The sequence below is a fragment of the Pelodiscus sinensis genome, chromosome 17 (genome assembly GCF_052426305.1).
Source record: "Pelodiscus sinensis isolate ZL-2025 chromosome 17, ASM5242630v1, whole genome shotgun sequence".
In the NCBI taxonomy this organism is placed as follows: Eukaryota; Metazoa; Chordata; order Testudines; family Trionychidae; genus Pelodiscus; species Pelodiscus sinensis.
In genome coordinates this window covers 26,118,605-26,140,139 of record NC_143068.1, presented here as the reverse complement: position 1 = coordinate 26,140,139, position 21,535 = coordinate 26,118,605, and the positions used below count along the sequence as shown (strand labels likewise).

Genomic DNA, 21,535 nt, shown 5'->3' with positions numbered 1-21,535 from the left:
CATTGCAAACTCCACATGTGAGCTTAATAGAATTCTAACATTAGCTTTTGTGTGCAAATTCTATTTGCCCTGGTGGGCTTTATGGATGCAGATTCTGACACCTGCGGAATCTTTTAAAGTGTATCCAGGTGCACAGTTTTGATAGTTCACAAGCCGAACCAAGGTAGACCCTCTTAAAGTGGGTCTATATTACTTTAATTTCTGCACTTTCATCATTTCTTGTGGCAAATGTAATTAACTAGTGGCAAATTTTCCAGCAAAAAATGTCATTGAAATAAGCACCTTCCTATGAAACATTCTGATTGTGATTAAACTCTATTTCCTGATGGACGATGACATTTTTTCCACCAGATCTAATGCGAAAGTAAAAAATTCTGAAGGCTCTGTGACTAGAAAATTGATGAAAATGGTGATGTTGCAAGAGCTGACAGCATAAACTTTAATCTATAAAATGGGAGAGAGGTTTTTTTTTAGTAATACAGGCAGTCCCTGGGTTACGTACAAGATAGGGACTGTAGGTTTGTTCTTAAGTTGAATTTGTATGTAAGTCGGAACTGGTACATATTGTAGGGGAAACTCTAGCCAAACATTTCTCCAGAGCTCAGTTTTATTCTCCCACACCTCACTTCCCTCAGTCCTTTATTCTCAAGCTGAGGTGTCTGCTGAGAAAAGCCGCTTCGCGTCTCCCTGGTCTGCTGGGGGGAGGGGCGCTAGCTTTGCGTCTCCCTGGTCTGCTGGGGGGAAGCAGCTAGTGCGGGGTTGCCTCACCCCGTCTGTAAGTAGGGATCCGATGTAAGTCAGATCCATGTAACCCGGGGATTGCCTGTACTGTTTTCTTTTGGGTAGAGAATAAACCCTATATGACATCAATAGTTAATTATCACTTTGAACAGGAGAAACCCCCTCCATCCTTTCAAGTAAAGGCCTGGGAGTCAAAGTAAAATCCCTTATGTCTCGGTAGCCCTCAACAAAAACGGAGTCTCACATTTCGAAGGTAAAAGAGAAAGAAGCAGACAGGGTGGGGGAACCTCTCCAGAAGAAAAAATCCCCCCATTTTAAGTCCTTTGCAGATCATCTTTAAAAACAAAGGGGAAATTAATCCATTGCCACCCAGTATGTATCTAGTTAATGACATTTAGCTGAACAGCACTTTTTAAAAAGACCACTGTATAAAGAGATGGTACCTCTTTACTTCTGCTGCACTGTATATTATCTGCAGGCTGAACCAGCAGCAGCTCCACTGATCATGGTCAACAAGACCTTAAACTATTGGGATGCTGATTTTGAGGACGATGTCATCAACATTAATGTCGGGGGTCTGCGACGGAGGCTCAGTTCCAGTGCTCTCTCTAAATTCCCCAACACCCGGCTGGGGCGTTTGCTGTTGTGCGACTCGGAGGAGTCCATCCTGCAGCTCTGTGATGACTATGATGTGAGTGCCAGGGAGTTCTACTTTGATAGAAACCCTGGCTTCTTCCTATATGTGCTGCACTTCTACCAGACCGGGAAGCTGCATGTCATGGAGGAGCTGTGTGTCTTCTCCTTCTGCCAGGAAATAGAGTACTGGGGCATCAACGAGTTCTTCCTGGACTCCTGCTGCAGCTACCGCTACCATGAGCGCAAGCTGGAGAGCCGGCACTACAACTGGGACGACGAGAGTGAGGTCAGCAGCGTGGACACATCCCCGGATGAGATCTTGGATTTCAACCATGACCTGCTCCGCTACAGCACCCTGCGCTGCGGCAACTTGCGCAAGCGCCTCTGGCTCACCATGGAGAACCCAGGCTACTCCATCCCCAGCAAACTCTTCAGCTTCGTGTCCATAAGCGTGGTGCTTGTTTCCATCGCCACCATGTGCATCCACAGCATGTCTGAGTACCAGGTGCTCGACGAGAACGACAACTTGCTAGATGACCCCATCCTGCACAACCTGGAGTATTTCTGCATCGCTTGGTTCACCTTTGAAGTGTCCTCCCGCCTGCTCCTTGCACCCAACCTGAGGAAGTTTTTCAAGCACCCGCTGAACCTGATTGACATTGTCTCAGTGCTGCCCTTTTACTTCACCCTCTTGGTGGAAGTGACTCTGGGCAGTGACTCAGAGCTGGGGAACCTGGGCAAGGTGGTGCAGGTGTTCCGGCTCATGAGGATATTCCGGGTGCTGAAACTGGCTCGGCATTCAACTGGACTGAGGTCGCTAGGGGCCACCTTGAAGGTAAATGCTGCTTTATATTCTTATCTATTGCTTTTCTGTTTAGGCATGAAATATTTGCTATTGCAGTAAAATGTAGCTGATAGAGGTATCTATTAGGGATGTAAAATCCCATTTAATTGGTTAACTGGTTAAATGTTAAGTTCCAATTAAATGGGGGAGGAGGTGGAGGGACTGGTGGAGCAGTCCCCCCTGCCATGGACAGGGGCTGCTCAGGCCAGGCTGGAGTGCTCCTGCCTGTGGTGGGCCCATGGAGGTGGGCGGCTGCTCCAACCCCTATCGGTTAATCATTACCAGTAAGCCTCACCTGTTAAGGGTGAGACTTACCACTTAACCGGTTAGCCATTAACATCCCCAGTATCTACAATACTTCCACCCATGTCCCCAGCTAGTGGAAGCTGGAAGATTCCATAGAACAGTGTCACAAACTTTGTGATATACCAAAAAAATCTGGTAGGCTAGGCACTGTGTGTTCCCTTAGGTGCCATAGGCACTTACATCCATGTACACAGCTCCCAAAGGTGCACCAGCATTCATTCTTGGCCCTGGCTTTGTGGTACTCCAGCATGCCAGTCTCTGCCAGTAGAGTACCAGTGTGGTCAGAAAGCACAGGTGTAGTAGACCCAGTGGTGTGAATAGTTCCTGGGTTCAGCTTTCCTATATATTCTATGGGCTGCACTGGGGCCACGCTAGCCAGAAGCCACTTCATGTTCTAATAATACGGCATGCACCACGGAGCTCAGCTGTGCATCCTACTCCCAGAACCCAGCTTCTTCAGCTTCGCTCTACTTCTGTCTCCAGCATGGCTGAGGAAAGGCCTTCCTAGGAGCATGCTGCCAGCTCACCTGAGGCCAACACTCAAGTATTGGTCTCCCTCCCTCTAGGGAGATGAGAAGATCTTGGGCCAGCTCAGCTCAGTCGCTCGCAGTGCTTGAGTGGCTGAGGTGGGCACCACTCGGTGTGGTATACAGAGAAGGCCAAAAGACTGAAGGAGGGCCAAAAGACCAAGGCCAAAAACATAGTTTTTTTTACAAAGAAATGGGCTTGAATTCTTGGCACTTGCCCTTCAACACAGTCTGCAGTCTCTCAGGCTGGCGCAGAGGTGCCTTGTGCAATTCTGAGGGCTGAACTGAAGTACACTGGTACCCTATCCTGAGCAGTCCAGCGGGACAAAGACCAGACTGGCCGATGCAGGACCAATTTGAGGGGACCTGGATTCAGACACAGCAGAAGAGACAGCCGTTAAGCAAGTCTGACAGGAAGAAGTGGAGCCTTCACAGTAGGGGCCCTCTACAGCAGGTATGCAGCTCTTTATTGTTGAGTGAACTGAGGGGGGCTGGGGAAGAGCTTTCAGGATCCATTACAAACCCTGCCATTGGTGGCCCTATAGGGACAACCAGCCTCATGAGGTGGAAATCGCCAGCCCTATCACTCGGTCTCCACTCTCCTCCTGGCCATATCAATCCGCCCCCTCCCCATTCTCCATTCACAATCACATAACAAGCAGCTGCTGAACCCAGCCCAGGCAGTTCAATCCTGCTGTAATTCCTCTAGGTCAGCTCTCTACTTGTCTGGAGCTCCCACACATGACTGCAATACAAACAATTAATCATCCCAATAGCAATCATGTATAGTGTAAATATTGGAGACTCTTATTGTAAAAGAAATTCCATATTGGGCCCTGTGGCCAAAACCTTTCCTTTGAATCCCTGCAGCCCATGTGCCAGACTGAGGCAGCTTTTCTCTACCCGCTGACACGTTTCATTGTCTTTCTCGTTAATGTTCCATGAAACAGTTCTAGTCCCTTTTTGCCAGCAGAGTGATGTACATCTAAACTACCATGTTCCAGAAGAGTTAGGGGAATAACTGTACTGCCCACTCCCCCTACCATCAGACAACAAATACATCTTTAGAAAGCTAATGGAGATAGCAATTAATCTCAGCCCTTATTTCCCCCAGTTCTTGGCAGCTATGTAAAAAAAAATCCACATAGCAAAAATTCAAAGAGTAAGGCTATGCATCTTTGTTTCCACTCCCACAGAGACTCACACATACAGCTGATCTTCCAATATCCTCATTCATGTGAATAGCTCACCAGTGCAAATTTATCAAACTTCCCTCTTGTTTTCTCTCATTCCCACTTGATGGGTCTCTCTGTAAAGAGTTGTTTCCAAAGGTCTGGTCTCCATAGTTAGTCACACAAAATGACTGCCCCATGCACCTACATTAACTTGTCAATACCATGTACCCTTATTTTCCTAAGCGTCTGTGAATGTCTATTGTTATGTACTTTGCCATCTCCAGCCAAGGAGACAGTCCCTTCCTTCAGGACAGTATTAGAATTCAAAATTGAATTGAAATTGCCCCTTAGCATATTTGTATGGCACGTGGCACAATAGGACGCACCCTGGTCCATGGGTGGGACTCATAGTCACTCCTGCAATACAAATAATAAATTCTGGAATTCATAGGGATAGTTGGGGTATCACTATGGCTTTTAACTCTTTTCATTTCTTATTTTTCAGTAGAGTGGCAGACACCCCAAAAGCGACCCATGGTCACAAAGGACTGCATTGAGAGTGGTGGAATGGCTGCCAAACCTGAAAAACTGGGAAGACTGATTCTTGAACATTCACAGAGACAAAAATAATGCAAGGGACCTAGAGTATGATTTCCATATGTGGTTCTGCAATGTATGGTCAAAGGCCTCCAACCCAGACCAGCACACTTGAAAAATAGTCTGATTTAAAATCACAAACATGTTATAAAGGCCTGAAACACACCATGTCTAATTCCCATGTTTTCAAGTGGTTTAAGGGAGGCTCTTTGCAAAGTAATATCTGTTTTTGTTACTTAAGTAGATTACAAAAAACACATTTCTTTCTGAAAACCTAGCTCAAAAGCGAGCATTTAGCTGAGGACTCTGGCAAAAGATGGCTATAAACAGAATGTAAAATGGTTACATTCTTGGTTGCAGAATTCCAATAAAGCTATACATGTGGGAAATTCTCCCTGAACTCTTTCTGTGTTGCAGCTAGGTGTGAAAGACAATGACAGAGCAGGGACTGACAGGCTACTTGTATGTTGTTATGCAGGGGGCAAAGCCTGAGGAACTGGGATTTTCCTGGGCATTGACTCAGCCTGAGCCACTAAATGATGTTTGCAAAGTCTCTCTTGGTCTACTTTTGATCCAATCACATCCATTTGGGAGAGATTGAAAGCTCACTGAAAACACCAGACCAGATTTGCATCAGATTTGAGTTTTTATTTACTGGATGCACAAATTGAAGTACTGTTAACATTCATTTCTTCCATGCTGCAAGAGAATGAAATCCTATTGACGTAAGAGGGAAGTAGGGAGTTGGTATCTTTAGCAAGTGGACTGATTAGCATTAGTGCCACAATGATATCTGCTGTTGTGTTTATTGTAAAGAAACGCTGGATGGTTGTCAAATCACCTGTGGCCTGATCAAAAGCCCATTAAAGTAATGAGCCTTGCCATCGCCTTCTGTAGTCTTTGGATCCAGATGTTAGTTTTGACAAAGCCTTGTCCCGGAGACAAGAGCCCACGTGAAAGAGGATCTGCTACAAGAGAGACCTAGCTACCCCTCCCCATTGTCTGCTCCAGGATATTGTACTTTATTCTGTCCCTCCAACCTCTCATTTGTATTGACTCTTTCTGAGCAATTGGCCCTGACACTCCATGCTGCTAAGCGGCTGCCTGTGTGAGACTGACTTGTAGGGGATGCTGCCAGTGAGGCAGCAGTGGCAGCAAATATCAGAGAACCTCTGTGCTCTAATTCATCCCGGCTGGGCTTGAAAGGCCAGTTTGTGATATTGGATGCAGTTATCATGTTCTTCGGATACAGGCAAGGTGCCTAATTCTCATTGAAAGTCAGCGGGGGAGCCTTATTCAGCTGCTTTTGTAAATCCATGTATGAATCTATCTTTAGAGCCTAAATATGCTGGGCAAGTCACTAGGGCTAGATTTACAAAAGTCAGACAGGATGTCTACAGCTAAGCCAGGAAATGCACCAAGTCTCAAGAGTCTCAGTCCAGTGATCTTTCCAGGAGAGCATCCTTCCTCCCCTTAATTCTCCCCTGTGCCAACGCAGGGACCATGATACCAGAGTCTTACACCACATGGGCACAGCAGACTATGCCAAGGAGCAACTTCCAGTCTTCACAATGCAGCCCTTTTTGTTTATTCATCTGTATCATCACCCTGACATCTCAAAATGTGAGCTGAGCTGCATCTGATTTTCCTTTATTGCATTACAGAAAAATATCCTGTGTGCTCCTTTGAAAAAGGCTGAGCATGACTCATACGAAGCCCACTTATTGGGAAACCTCTCTGGCTTTAGGGCTCCGATATCATCAGAGCCAGTTAGCTTAGCTACAGTAGTTGCATAGTAGGGAGTCTTCTAAAGCAGCTGGTATCGGGGTGATTATAGTAATTTCTTCCAAGCCGACGTAGTCTCTCGTGCAAACAGTCACTAGATGCAGCTGTGTTCCTATGGAGTTACCAATGCACAAAGCACTTTGAAAACAAAAGACTGTGCACAGGCAGCAGCCAATTTCCAAACATGACAATCTTAGATTCCACGAGCCCCTGTATTGTCGTCCTGGCCATGGTTTGTGATGCTGAAATGTCTGAGTTACAGAATCACTCGACTGCTCCTTTTCTTGCTCCCCAGTAACTCCCAGCAGCTAAACAGATACTCTTTAAAAATTATAAACAGACTTGCTCTCTTTATTGCTGCCAGGTGGGGCCTTTGGAGGTGCTGCTATGCTCCAGCTTGGAGCAAGTGTTTTATAGCCGGTGGGTAAGTCCCTGAAAATCAGAGGCTGCATTGCACACGTTGACCTAGCTTTCCCCAGTGGATGTCACTTTGACATCCACAGCCACAGGTGATGGAAGAGGAAGATTAGATTGTTCCTTCTAGAAATTATAGGCAGGAGCCGAGCAGTTACTGGCTGCAATGTAAGCAAAGCCTTGTTTGAATTCTGCTGTGAATCAGCCTCCTTATTCTTTCGTCTTGACCATGGAAGTCCTTTCCCCCAAGTCGCTTGTTCTTCTATTTTCTTTAGGAGCATCTGTATCTCTAAACACTGTTTAATGGCTAAACAGTACAGTCCAATAAAACAACGCCCAGCTGCTGGATGCCTGAACATCCGAATTTTGATTTCCTTCCTCCAGTAGGTGAAAAGCAAGTTGGTAGAAGCCACATCACAGCTAATAGGGGAAGTAACTGCTATGTCAGTTTTTCCCAGTGTCTAAGCTGCCGATGCTACCCAGACAGCACATAGGACTGGAAGGGAACTGCTGGCTCATTAAGTCCAGCCCCTGCTATCATAGGTAACCTTGTCATAGAATCATGTTAATAAATTGCTCAAACATGAGCAGGGAGCCCTTGAATCTGATGTGGCCAGTGCATGTTTCCAAGGTTGCTGGAAATAATTATTCTCTAGTGCCATGTGTGACACCGACAGGCAGACCTGAACCTGGGACCTCTGGAGCTTAGTGCCTCTACAGCTTGAGCTAAAAGCCAGCTGGCTGTCACTACGGCTGGGTCTACACTGGTGCGATCTTGCGCCAAAGCAGCCGCTCTTGCGCAAAAACTTGCTGCCTGTCTACACTGGCCGTGTGTTCTTGCGCAAGTAAACTGACGTTCTACTGTATAAAATCAGGGCTTCTTGCACAAGAACTATGATGCTCCCACTCAGGAATAAGCCCTCTTGCGCAACTGTTCTTGCGCAAGAGGCCAGTGTAGACAGGCAACATGAATTTCTTGCGCAAGAAAGCCGTATGGTTAAAATAGCCATCAGAGCTTTCTTGCACAAGAGAGCTTCTACACTGGCATGGATGCTCTTGTGCAAAAGCACTTCAACTACAGAATGCTGTCCCCATTCCTGTCCCCACACCCCGAACTCTGTCCCCAGCTACAGAACTGTCCCCACTCACCTGTCCCCAACTACAGAATGCTGTCCCCATTCGCGTCCCCACTCCCCGAACTCTGTCCCCATTCACGTCCCCACTCCCTAAATTCTGTCCCTACTCCCGTCCCCACTCCCTGAACTCTGTCCCCATTCGCGTCCCCACTCCCCGAATTCTGTCCCTACTCCCGTCCCCACTCACCGAACTCTGTCTCCACTGGCACTCTGTCCCCTGCTGCAGAATCCTGTCCTCTACCCTCCCACCACCCTGTTCGCCCTCCCCTACTCCCAGCCACAGTACTCTGTTCCCACAAAATGTGTAATTATAAATGCTTCATTTTAGATTTAAATAGCATGAATAAAAAACAGACCATTTATTTCATAACTATAAACACGTGATTTTAATTGTATGTATCGCATAATTTAAAAATAAACTGTTTATCAGAGTGTGTAAGTAAGGGCTGGGGATAGCAAGTGATGGACAGGAGGAGAATAGAGAGGGCGGGGCTTCAAGGAAGGGGAAGGGGAGGGGGAGGGCGGTAGATCTTCGCCTCTTCTGAGATTTAAAAAGTGATCTTGGGTTTAAAAAGGTTGGAGACCACTGCTGTAGAGGAAACTCTCTATCTTTGTAAATGGTGTAAATGCCACTACATAAGACAGAGAACCACACCCAATAAGCGTGTGGGCTACATAGCCCTTTGCGCATGGTGTAATTCCCAACACTTGATATTCAACTCTAGGGCAGAGGTGGGCAACGTGTGGTCTATCAGGGTTCTACGTGTGGCCCACAAGACATTTTGTTTAGCATTGCCCTCGTGTCAGGCTGCCAGATTCCACTGGTTTCCATCCACGTAATCTTTTTCCTACTGATATTACTAAAGTAGCTCGCGCGTAAAGCCAGGGGTCTCATGAAGTGAGGCTCATGTTGGTTGCACACAGCATTGATCACGAGTGCTGTGAACTCCCTCTGCATCCAGTCAAAGCTCTGCTACAGTTCAGATGACACACCCCACACATTCTAGGCACACAAGTGCAGTTACCAAAACTGAGATGGAAAAGAGTCACTCAGGTGGCCCACTCTCTAATCAGGGTTGCACATCACTGCTCTGGGGCCTCCTCTTTCTCCATACCCCTTTCAGATGCTGGCTATGGTTCTCTCGTGTGTACAGCACAGTAGGTAAGCATGGTGCTTTTTGTTCTATTCCCCTCATTTATATCCCTCTCAGAACTGTTCCCAAGCCATGGAAACACACCATGAGCAATGCACCTTGTGAGATCAGCTGCTGCCTGTTGGTAGTGTTCAGGCTCCTGCGAGTCTTCTGCAGCGGCCAATGATACCTGCCTACGAGGCAGTATTTTAGGTATGAGTGAGAAACGTAACACTATGTGGGTCTGAATGCTGCTCTTGGCAGACCCAATGCCTTAAGTTCAGCATGACACGACAGGGGAAGTCTCACACTTCCACACTCCCCAGTGGGTGTGTCTGCACTGTAACCTTACTGTTGACTTTATGAAAGGGTCCATTTGAATGAGCTGTTCTGTTATACGTATATGTGATACTGACTCACCAATGAGAGATACCATCGCCTCTAAAGATCTGGGGCAGGGAAGTGGCATGATTCCTCAGCACTGCATGGAAACCCTTACAGGAGCCCTGTCTCTTTCCCTAGGCAGCAGGCAGGTGCAGAGCGTATAGCTGTGGTCTCACTGGCAGCAGCTCATAAAGTCCTTGCCAGTCCTGTGTTAGTTCGGAATCTGGTATGCTTTCCTCTCAGTGCCACTTCTTTGGTTTGGAGGCAAGAGTAAGGCTGAGCCAGTGTTTCCCCTCCGTTGTCTTTGAATAAGGGGCTTTTGTGGGGTGGAGGCCTTGAAACACCTCTCCGGCACTCGACTTAGGATGATGAGTGGAAGAGAAGGGGAATTTTCTCTGTTTTAGCTAGCATCTAGTACTTTACTGGGGGGAGGGATAAACTTCACAGAGCTCTTGTGCAAGAGGGTTTATTCCTCGTGGGGAGAGGAATAACTGTTCCGGAAGAAGCCCTGTTTTCTGACGCTGTACTGTAAATTTACTTGTGCAAGAACACGTGTGCGGTGTAGACACCCGGCAAGAATCCCCCAATGTAAATGTCGCCTAAGAGTACATCTACACAGCAGCATTATTTTGAAACAACATATGGCACATCTACACAGCAAGCCCATTATTTCAAAATAAATTCAAAATAACGGCCTTCATATTCTGACTTCTGTAAACTTCATTATATGAGGAGTAAGGGAAGTCGGGGCAAGAGTGCTCTATTTCGAAATAAGCTATTTCAACTTAAGCTACACAATTAACGTTGCTCAAGTTGCGTAGCTTATTTTGAATTTAGCCCTGCTGTGTAGACATATCCTAAGTGATGTTGAAATGTCTGTGGGAAGTCAGACTAGTTAGAAGGGTTAGGGGGTGCTGCCCTATGGATAAACCAATGTCATATCAGTATCTTTCACTTACACAAAATGAACATAGGAAAGAAGTGTATTGAATAAGGCTGAGGAGGAGAGAGTGACTCTTCCATCTCTGAAGTTCTTGGAGTGTTGGGAACTGTGTTTCCATTGAGGGAACAGGCATGATACAAGGGGAGCAGGAAGAGAGGGAAAGTGAATGGTGATAAATCCCATTTTATTTAATTTTGTTCTGCTGAAAGTTGTTAATAGATGCCATTCAGCAGGCCACTGATCTAGAGGCAGTTGCAGACCTGGTTAAAGCCTAAGCACCGTTCATTCAGGCAAAATTGAAGGAGCAATTAAATACATCTTTATTGTGTGATAGCTGGAAACAATAGGAAGCTACTATCCAAAGCACTGGGACACATGGTGAAACTTGAGTAGGGCTAAGACCATGTCTACATTACAGGTGCTGAAGTAGTACAAGTACAGCACTGTAGCGCCATGATGTAGACACATTCCACAGTGACAAAAGGGGTTTCCCATTATTGCAGATTATCCACCCCTGCAAGCAAGTAGCTAGGTCAATGGAAAAATGATTCCATTAACTAGCTGTGTCTATGTGGGGGGCTAGATCATCATAGAAACAGGTCTCTGGTGTGAATTTTTCATACCTCTGAGCTTTGTAGCTACATCGAGTCACCCCTTGGCCTTCTCTTTCTTCAGCTAAATAGATGGAGCTCCTTGGCTGCATCTAGATTGGCATGATTTTCCAAAAATGATTTTAACGGAAAAGTTTTCCTTTAAAAGCATTTTTGGAACAGAGCGTCTAGATTGGCACGGACGCTTTTCCGCAAAAGCACTTTTTGCGGAAAAGCGTCCGTGCCAATCTAGATGCGATTTTCCGCAAAAAAGCCCCGATGGCCATTTTCATGATCGGGGCTTTTTTGAGGAAAACAAATCTGAGCTGTCTACACTGGCCCGTTTGCACAAAAGCTTTGCGCAAAAGGGACTTTTGCCTGAACGGGAGCAGAATAGTATTTCCGCAAGAAGCACTGATTTCTTACAGTAGGAAGTCAGTGCTTTTGCAGAAATTCAAGCGGCCAGTGTAGACAGCTGGCAAGTTTTTCCGGAAAAGCGGCTGATTTTCTGGAAAAACTGGCCAGTCTAGACACAGCCCTTGGGTTTATCATTATAAGGCAGGTTTTCTAATCCTTTAATCATTCTCTGGGCTTTTCTCTGAACCCTCTCCAATTTTTCCAACTTCCTGTTTTGAACTGTGGCCATCAGAACTGGACATAGTATTCACAGAGCCAAATACAGAGGTAAAATTACCCAAGTCATTCTGCTTATCTTTTTAAAATATGGGCACACTGTTAAGTTTTCCTCCAGTATTACTTCTCCAGTATTCCAAGATTTATTGAACATCAACATTAATGACTCACTGTGCTCCTCTGTCACCTTATTTATAACTGGGATGTAAGTGATCTGGGTCTGTTTATTGCAAAATGATTCAATTTAGGAGGCTGTTAAACAGCAGGTAGGGAATGGACAGAAAGGGTGTTATCATAGGATATGAGTACTGTACATCATTACCCCCCTCCACATATAGGGTACGTCTAGACTGCATGTCTCCATCGATGGAACCATGTAAAATAGTTTACTCGGCATAGTCAATGAAGCTGGGATTTAAATAATCCCCGCTTCATTAAAATAAAAATGGCCACCGTGCTGTGCCGACGATCAGCTGATCCAGCACAGCGCGGTAGTCTAGACGCAGCACGGTCGACAAGGGAAGCCTTTGTCGACCACTCCGGTAAGCCTAAGCACAGCGCGGTGGCCATTTTTATTTTAATAAAGCGGGGATTATTTAAAGCCCCGCTTCGTTGACTATGCCGAGTAAACTATTTTACATGGCTCCATCGACGGAGTCATGTTGTCTAGACCTACCCATAGAAATATTAGTGAACGCTTCTGCCTTTTCTGCATTATTAGTGATAATTCCACCATTTCCGTTTAATAATGCACCAATACCATTGTCAGGAGTCTTTCTGTTCCTAATATACTTGGAAAAAAACGTATTGTCGTTAATTTTGCTGGCCCGCTGAACTAGGAAAGTGCTTTATTTCTGTTCAGTGAAACGAGTTCCTAGTCAATCTAAGTGTAAGCAAATGCAGCCACTCTTACCCTGAAATGAGTGTCCACGTGGCCTTTGGTCCAGGTTCAGGGCTGTCCCTGGGGGCAAAGGGCCCTGTGCTCCCCTGCCCCAGCCCTGACCCCACCCTGCCTCTTCCCACCCTGCTCTGCCCTCTCCCACTCCCATTGCATTCTTTCCTCGAAATCCCTTCTTCCCGAGCTACACAAACTGGGGATTTTGGAGGGGAGGGGACTGTCATGGGGTCACAGCAGGGTTTGGGACCCCACACTCACCACAGCAGGAGCTGGAGTGACCCAGCAACCTGCTCTGCCCTGCTGCCCATCTCCCAGCCCACTGCATCCCACTTCACGGCAGTGGCAGGGAGTAGGGAATCTCGGCCCCAGATTGTTCCCGTCTGCTCCCCGAGTCCTGCACCGCTGGGGCAGGAGTCAGGTCACTTTGCTTGCTGCCACCATGGTGAGTGCAAGGGTGGGGGGCCCAATCCCTGCTGTTGCCCCACCCCAGGTACCCCAGGCCACTCTGAGCCCTGTAGGTCCCATCCACAGAACTGTTCAGGTGGCTGCCACAGGGCCCCCCAAAGCGCAGGGCCTGAGGTAGCCACCCCGAACCATTCTATGGACAGGGCGGCTCTATACAGGTTTAACTATCAGTTTAAATTCACATCTTAAGCCATACCAGTGTGGCTCACCTATGTAAACAAGCCCTTGAGAAAACATCCCCTCTCTAAAGATTTCCATCATTTTCCTGTCCTGCCTTGATGAGCCATGACTGAGGAAAGGATTCCAGATCAGAGCCAGGTAACTCTCCCCAGGGCTCGTAAGTGCCAACAGATGACATGCTTCTGTCAAAAGCAGCCTGCCCGTGTTTAAGCAAGGAGGTTGTTAAGGGGAAGAAGCTGTCACTCTGCCTGTCACCTCTCGGAATCATGCAGCAAATGTTGCCAAGTGCATAGAAATAAATCTCCACCAAAAGCATGTGCTTATTTGAGGGGTTCGAAGACGTCATTACGCTCAGAAGAACAGAGTGGGGCCATCAATTCCCTCAGTACAGCTCCCATTAGCTGTTTCTCCAACGTTGGGAAGGAATGGGTGTTTCTGAAGCAAACAGCCCTTCCATTGCTAAGAGCAGTCCCCCTCTCTCCAATTCCTTCCCAAGAATACAAGGCTTCCTCTCTTGCCATTACCACAAGAAAATAGTTTCAGTGGGGGAGAAACTTCCCATTAGAATCCCAGGCTGTATCTACACTGCACCGTTATTTCGAGATAACTAGCGTTATTCTGAAATAACAAAACAAGTGTCTACACAGCAATTCTGTTATTCCGAAATAACACGGCTTATTCTGAAATCTGTAAACCTCATTCTATGAGGAATAATGCCTATTCCAAAATAGCTATTTCGAAATAAGGCATGTGTAGATGCTCCACTGCTGCTATTTCAAAATAGCCCCCACTAGGGCCATTCTAAGTTATTCCTCCCCAGTGCCTCCTAGGGCTCTAAATCAAGATAGCATGTCTACATTAGGGAAGCCTGCCTTGGACTAATTTTGAGGCTTCCTTGCAGTGTAGACGTGCTATTTCGAAATAAGCTATTTCAGAATTACTATTCCGGAATAGCTTATTCCGAAATAAGCATGCAATGTAGACATACCCCCAGAGTCCTGCCAAGGTAGGAGAATGTGTCTTAGTGTAATTAGAATAATAGAATCCTAGGGCTGGAAGAGAGCTCAGGAGGGCATCGAGTCCTACCACATGCCCAAAGCAGGACCAGCCCCAACTAAATCATCCCAGCCAGGGCTTTGTTAAGCCGGGACTTAAAACCTCTAGGGATGAAGATTCCATCACCTCCCTAGGGAACCCATTCCAGTGCTTCACCATCCTCCTAGTGAAATAATTTTTTTCTAATATCCAACCTAGACCTTTCCCACTACAACTTGAGACCATTGCTCCTTGGTCTGCCATCTGTCACCACTGAGAACAGCCTCTCTCCATCCTCTTTAGAACCTCTCTTCAGGAAGTTGAAGGCTGCTATCAAATCCCCCCTCACTCTTCTCTTCTGCAGACTAAACACACCCAAATCCCTCAGTCTCTCCTCATAGGTCATGTGCTCCAGCCCCCCAATCACGCTGGACTCTCTCCAGTGTGTCCACATCCTTTCTGTAGTGGGGGGCCCAGAACAGGACGAGACCACATTAGCAGTGGGGGAGGGCTGGGAAAGCCCTCTATTTAGAAGCTCTGCTGTAAGGAATATTTTTCTTCTCCTCCATACACTGGAAACGTTGGTTTTTTTTGGCTCCCCAAAGGCCAAGGAGAAGAAGCTGAAAGTAAAGTAATGATTGGTTTAAAAAGGTTAGCATAGAGTATTGATTCAGATGGCTGCCTCCCATTAGTTCAGGTGTAAATTACAGCCGTACCCAGAGATTTTATTTTCTGTAACCCTTTCCCTACTGCATTGATCTCTGGATTCTTGTGCCTTGACTGGTTCCTCTTGTAGCAGCCTCCCCTCACTGCCCTCTATCTCCATGTTGCAAAGGATGAGATCTGTATCTCTGAGCTGTCTGCACCGCTCTGTTCTGATTTCCATACACTGCCACAGTCCTTCCCTCGCTGTGGCTTAGTCCCTGCCTATAAAGAGCGGGCTGCCGGATCCTTCCATTCAGCCCGTGTGACCATGCACTCCTCCCCTCTGATGAGACCTGCTATTCTTGCCCTGCCGTGTGACAGTGCAACATGTAGCGATGACATTGATGGACAGACATACTACACACATGGCCTGTTGGCATGATAGCAGCTCAAGGCAGTTGGTGCCTGTGCAAGGCAGCAGGTCTTGAGACTTGCACCTGGCAGGTGCCAAGCAGAAGAGTCATCCTGCTGGGCTCCTCTTTGCCCCAGTGTGGCAGCCGGGAGCAAACCCTCCACCAGCCTTGCACCTTGACCATCTCTTGGGATTCCCACAGCAGAGACAGAGACCCCAGTGGAACAGCTCCATGTCCAGGGGAGCAGTGGATATTCATCATCTCTAAAAATCCAGCCATGTACATTGAAGTGCCTACATCTGGATGTGGGAGCCTAACTTTAGGCCCCCGGGTTTGAAAACACTGGTCTGCATGATCTGTACTAAAGTGAAGCCTTCCGCTTTTATCCCTCCTGTGGCCTTCCTCCCAGGCCTATGCCTCACTTCTGAGCCACAGGGGCAGAGGGGTCTGGCAGCACTGGTAGCCAGGGTGCACTGGATGGCTGGACTGAGTGGGACGGGGGCAGGGCTGAGCTGCTGGTCATGGAAGCGAGTCTCTGGTGCTATTCTAATCTCTGCCTGCCTGCCTGCCGTCATCCCAGCAATTGCACCTGTGCCTCTTTCACCCTCCCAGATCTTTCCAAGCCCATCACAGCTGCCCCGTCGGTCTGCGGGTCCTGCTCAGGCTGTGAGTGGGAGTGTTTGACCCTTGGAACAGCAGCAGTGAACAGCTGTTTGTGGGGCTGCAGAGCACCAAAATCCCAAAGCCTTGTGCAATGTAGGGGGTAACATCAGACAAAATGCTCTCCCCCAATCCTCCTGGGCTGGGAGTGCTGAGAAGGCAGACTGCTCTGCTCCCAGGGGCAGGGAGCGCCTTGCATCGCCCCCCAGGAAGCTAATTTAGCAATGGTGACCCACTGTTTTCTGGCAGAAGAATGGGTCCATCCCTCATGGGGCCTGGTAGCATACAGGGGGTGCAGAGGATGGTTGGAGGCTCCCAGAGAAGCCTCCAACAAAATGGCAGTGACAGATGATGAGAGAAAAACCTCACTAACCTTGCCTAGCTCATGCCCTTTCCTTGAGCCATATATGGCTTCTCATTGTCCAGCACCTGGCTCCTGGGAGGTGCTTCCTATTATGAATGCAGGTTTACCCGCAGTGAAAGGGAAGAGAATGACAGCTATTGATTCGCCACCGGGAAATCAATTGTGTCCCTGACAAATGGTACAGACAGTTTGCATCTCAGCTGCATACAAACCAGAGTCTAGCCTAACACATCACTGGGTGCTTGGACCATTTGGACTCCAGCGGTAGCTCAGTGTAGAAATTCCATGAGTGCTAAGCTCTTGAGCAGAGGGCAAGTGAACACTCAGCTCAGCAGCTGGCTCAAGACTCCATTTGCAAACAGAATAGCCACAAAGCAACCTCCACCCAACAAGTGCAGGACTCCCTTTTCAGCTCAGCATCCCCTTTTCCTAAAGAAATACCCTTGTCCTGCATGGGGGGAGCCCAAAATCCACTGGAACAATTTAGGTGCCCACAGGCCACGCAGTAGGGAGGGAGGCGGCTAGTTCTAGTTCAGTGGAATGGATTCCTGCCTTCCCGTGTGACACCAAGGCAAAGAGGCAAAGCTCCAGGGAATGAACACGAGGCAGGAGAGCCAGGCGAAATATTAGGAAGCAAGAGGGAAGGATGCCAGAAGCAAACCTGGTTTGTATTAACACCCATTAGGTATTGTTTTCTGACCCTACAGACAGCATCTGGGCCTCTGCTGATTCTCCCTTTGCTTTGCCTTTCAGCATAGTTACAGAGAGGTGGGCATCCTATTGCTCTACCTGGCGGTGGGAGTCTCCGTGTTCTCCGGAGTGGCCTACACAGCAGAAAAGGAAGAGGACGTGGGTTTCGACACAATCCCTGCTTGCTGGTGGTGGGGGACAGTCAGCATGACAACTGTGGGCTACGGCGATGTGGTGCCGGTGACCGTGGCCGGCAAGCTGGCAGCTTCGGGATGCATTCTGGGCGGGATCCTGGTGGTGGCTCTGCCCATCACCATCATCTTCAACAAGTTCTCCCACTTCTACCGCAGGCAGAAGGCCCTGGAGGCTGCCGTGCGGAACAGCGACAGGAAGGAACCCAAGGACTATGAGAATGATCCCAGCCAGAACCATGACTTGGAGGCTCTGGGGGAAGCCTTCTGGGAAGGAGGCAGAGAGGAGTTCCATGATCTAACCAGAGACACCCTTCCTGCACACTGAGTGCACTGAGACAGGAGAGTACAGCTCCTCCCTGGCACCCTCTGTCCTGGCAACGTGTGGCAGCAAGGACCTGGCTTGTACGCTACTTATCCCTTCTCCCCTCACCGCCTCTCGCAGCGAAGTGAACAGAAGCAGAGAGTGCAGATGCTGCTCACACAGCGCATTGTCCTACCAGGACAATGAAGCTACCAGATCTAGAACAAGCATGACTCTGTGTTATCCAAACTCTCCAGAAATCCAGCTGGCCTCTCTTAGCACACATCACAATGTTGGATTTCATCCCCTGTGGAGCAAGGGCCATTCAGAGCCAAGGGCTCAAAGCAGTATGCCCATCAGGTGCCAGCTGTTTGCTGTCTTGAATGGGGCAGCACTCAGCAGCTATATCCATTTGGGCACTTCTTGAATCACCGTATTTACTGTGTTCATGGCAATGCTGTAAGTGCCCCCAAAATGACCTATAAGTGGGTGCCAGGAAATCTGGGATTAAACATAATGGACGAAGGCCTTGCCTACATTAAAAGGAAGATTGCAGCTGCCACAATCAATCTTCCAGAATTCAGAGGGTCCCCCTGCCAGTGTCCAATACTTCTTCTTTTGCAAGGAGAAAGAAAGGTGATGGGAGCGTTTGCTCCCGTCGGCCTCCTGCTGTGGGGAAACCCCCAAGCTCGGCTTAAGGAAAACCGACTAAAGCTACATATTCGACGTAGCTGGAGTTGCGTACCTCAAGCTGAGCTGCCAGGTCTAGTGTAGACTTGGCCTTAGAAAAGGAAACCAAAGGAAGAAACAGGGAGCCCTCAATGTATCCAACTGGCCTACAGGAATGGTTGCCAAGATCTTCAGTTAGCTAAGGGCAATCATCCTGCAACCTAATGTTCTGTCACTGTCCATCATAATGTTAACACATAGGGTACGTCTAGACCATAAGCCTCTTTCGAAAAAGACTGTCTAGACAGCCCCAAGTCTTTCGAAAAAGTGAGCCACTTTTTTGAAAGGAAGCACCCAGACAATCTGGACACTCTCTTTCAAAAAAGCCCTGTTTGCGGTCAAGAATGCCTTTTTTCAAAAGAGCTCTTTTGAAAAAAGACATTCTTCCTGGTAAAAGTAGGTTTACCGCTGTCGAAAAAAAGGCCGCATTCTTTCAATTTAATTTCGAAAGAACGTGACGGCAGTCTAGACACGGATGAAGTTTTTTTGAAAAAAGGCCACTTTTTTTCAAAAAATCTCTGTAATTTAGACATACCCATAATGTTTAGCCCCCAGTCCCTCTTCCCCTCCTGTGAAATTGAAATTGCAACAGGTTTCACAACTGGAAAGCAGCCAAAGGAATTCAAAACCCCATGATGTCTTCTCGGCTAGGGATGTAAAAAGTCATTTAAAAATGTAACTGTGTAACCGCTAAAGATCCTATATTTAACCGTTGAAGATCCTATATAAGCTTTATACTTCAGAGCCCACAATGAAGCCAGCTCCCTGAGAGCAGAGCCAGCAAGGGTTAACCATTTACATCCCTATTCTCTGCAGCAATGGAGTGTGATGAGTGAGCCCATCTCAGACTTGGTTGGTTGCCTTGTGGGTATCCTACCAGGGCTAAGACAATACTGAGTCCCATCCTCCTTATAGCTTCAGTCCTGGGAAGAGCCTAAGCTGCTCCTGGCCTTTCAGAGCCTCACTGGATAATTAGGAGGGAAAAAGTGCAATAAAGGTAACGGGGCCAGATACTATGGTGAGGGGTGACTGAGGAAGAGAGAGAGTTACACAGGATATCCTGTTTTTCTTCTGGTGAATCTGGCGTCACCCTCAGGTATCCTTGGAAGCACCCTCATCTCAGCATATGCATTTGCTTTCATTAGTGACAGGCCGTCACGACACTTGCTGTGTTAAGAGCGTCATCCCCCGAGGAGCAATGTTCTGGAGAGATGCAGAAGGCTGGGTTTGCCCTGGGCTCTCTGACACAGCGTGGGAAGTCCTAAGAGAGCGCTCAGGCTGGAGAGAACTCCTTGTTTGCCAGCATTCCCTACAAGTTTCCCGGCCTAGCACTGAGGCACATGGCATACCCTGTGCGAAACTGGCCTGGTGTGTGTTGGCCAGACAGCCAGCAAACCCACCACTCACACCACATCTGCCCCAAGAGATGTGTAGAGTGTGTGTTTGTTGGCGGAGGTTGCTAGTGCTCTGATAAGACAGCCCAGCAGACAGCAGCTTTGCAAGAGATTTGACAGATGTAGCAGGAAGAGTCTGTGTCATTGCTGGATGCGTGATGCCCTGAAGCAGAGTGATAAACCGTGGCCTATACCTAGACACATGCTCCAGTTCTGTGTGTTACAGTGATCCCAGCAGTGTTTTCTGTCTTCATCCTCGCAGTCCCCTTCCTCTGGTGAAATGCCATGTATTGGGCATTCATCTGTGCGCAGTGACTGTCTGCTGCAGGCTGGTGACACAGTGAAGCAAACCTCAGGTGCATTGATCTGCTGTTACCCTCCAAGGCTTTTCAAATGCCTCCCATGTCCTTTCAACACCCACCCCACTGAAACTCCCCTCTAGCATTGTCTTGCCCCACTCTCCAACCCACACCCACACATGGAGTGGCTAGTGTCCATCCCCAAATCTTTGCTAGGATACACTTTTTATTTCAGAGTCAGAATTTTAGCAGCAGCCAAGGCCTGGTTTTGCTCTTCTTATCCCTAACTTTTAGGAACTAATTTGACCAGCATGTGCTTGAATGGTCACTGTGCTCCTCAGATCCCTGTGTGCAAGCCCAGACCCTTGTCCTTTAGTGCTCCTGCATCCCCAGTTCCTTACAGCAGAGTTTCCCTTTGGCAGAGCAGAGCTGAGCTAGGACACAGTGCACAGATTGAAACAAGGAATCATCAGCTACTGTGTCTACTCTTTGATTTACCAACTCACTCGTGGAGCTGCTGCCCAAATAACTCGGGAGGTGAGGGTGGTAGTGGGGAATCCCTGGCAGGGTCAGCACTCCGTGAGGCTAAGCAGTGAATATGGATGAGGTTTAACAGTCCCTGACGCAGTCCTGGGGTTAAGGCTGAGACACGTTGGCAGAAGGAAGAGGGTACTTCATTGGGGTGGGGGAAGCTCAGATACTGCTGGTCTGTGTGTTTAGCAAAATGTCATGCTCTGTCTGCCTGCAACTTTCACCAGCACAACATTACTTGAGAAAACACTGACTTGATCATGCTATTCCAGCCCTGGACTCCTACACAGCTCTGCTGATGTCCCTCACTTCTTCTCTGTATCCCACTGCAATTTCATTCTCGGGCTCCAACATGCAGCTGAGCCCATCCTCTGAAATCCTGACTAGCCACACACATCCCATTTCAGCTCTGCAGTGTTCCTTTCCCAGTGGCCTCTGCTTCCCAGAGCTGGGATACCAGCAGCCAGGGCAATGAAGACATCAGTTCTCTAGACTTCCCTGAAAACTCATCACTGGTCTCTGCCCTAACAGCCAGTAGCAAAGAGGAATAAACACAGAAGGAAGCAATTAAAAACCACATACATTGACTTCAGGAGAATCACACAGGGAGGGATTTGGCCTGTTGACCCGTGTAAGAGACTTTTCATTTACTCCAACCAACTAAACGACAGAAGAAATTGTTGGTAAAACATCTTACACGGAATTTCAAAAAAGGATCAATAACTCGCCACCAGGAGATACAGTTTTGATGACATAGGTCAAGACACAGAAAATGAAATTTGCCATTAGAATAAATGGGGAACCAGCCAGTTGCAAACTGGCAAGGGAAGTTCCCTGAAAAAACCAAACAAGCCCACGATTAGCTCTCAGAAATAAATGGAAAATCAGAGTTG

At 47.7% G+C, this 21,535-nt stretch overlaps 1 protein-coding gene across 2 annotated transcripts in view; it reads left to right on the top strand.

Annotated features, from left to right (window-relative positions):
- KCNS1 (potassium voltage-gated channel modifier subfamily S member 1) overlaps nucleotides 1–21,535 on the top strand; it is a 27,782-nt gene extending 6,247 nt beyond the window's left edge. For both annotated transcript variants that reach the window (XM_006132259.5, XM_075901273.2), the window contains exons 2-3: nucleotides 1,220–2,212; nucleotides 17,258–21,535. In XM_006132259.5, the coding sequence (XP_006132321.3) occupies nucleotides 1,247–2,212; nucleotides 17,258–17,713 (1,422 nt within the window). In that variant the 5' untranslated portion in view covers nucleotides 1,220–1,246 and the 3' untranslated portion in view covers nucleotides 17,714–21,535. The remainder of the gene's footprint in view (nucleotides 1–1,219; nucleotides 2,213–17,257) is intronic.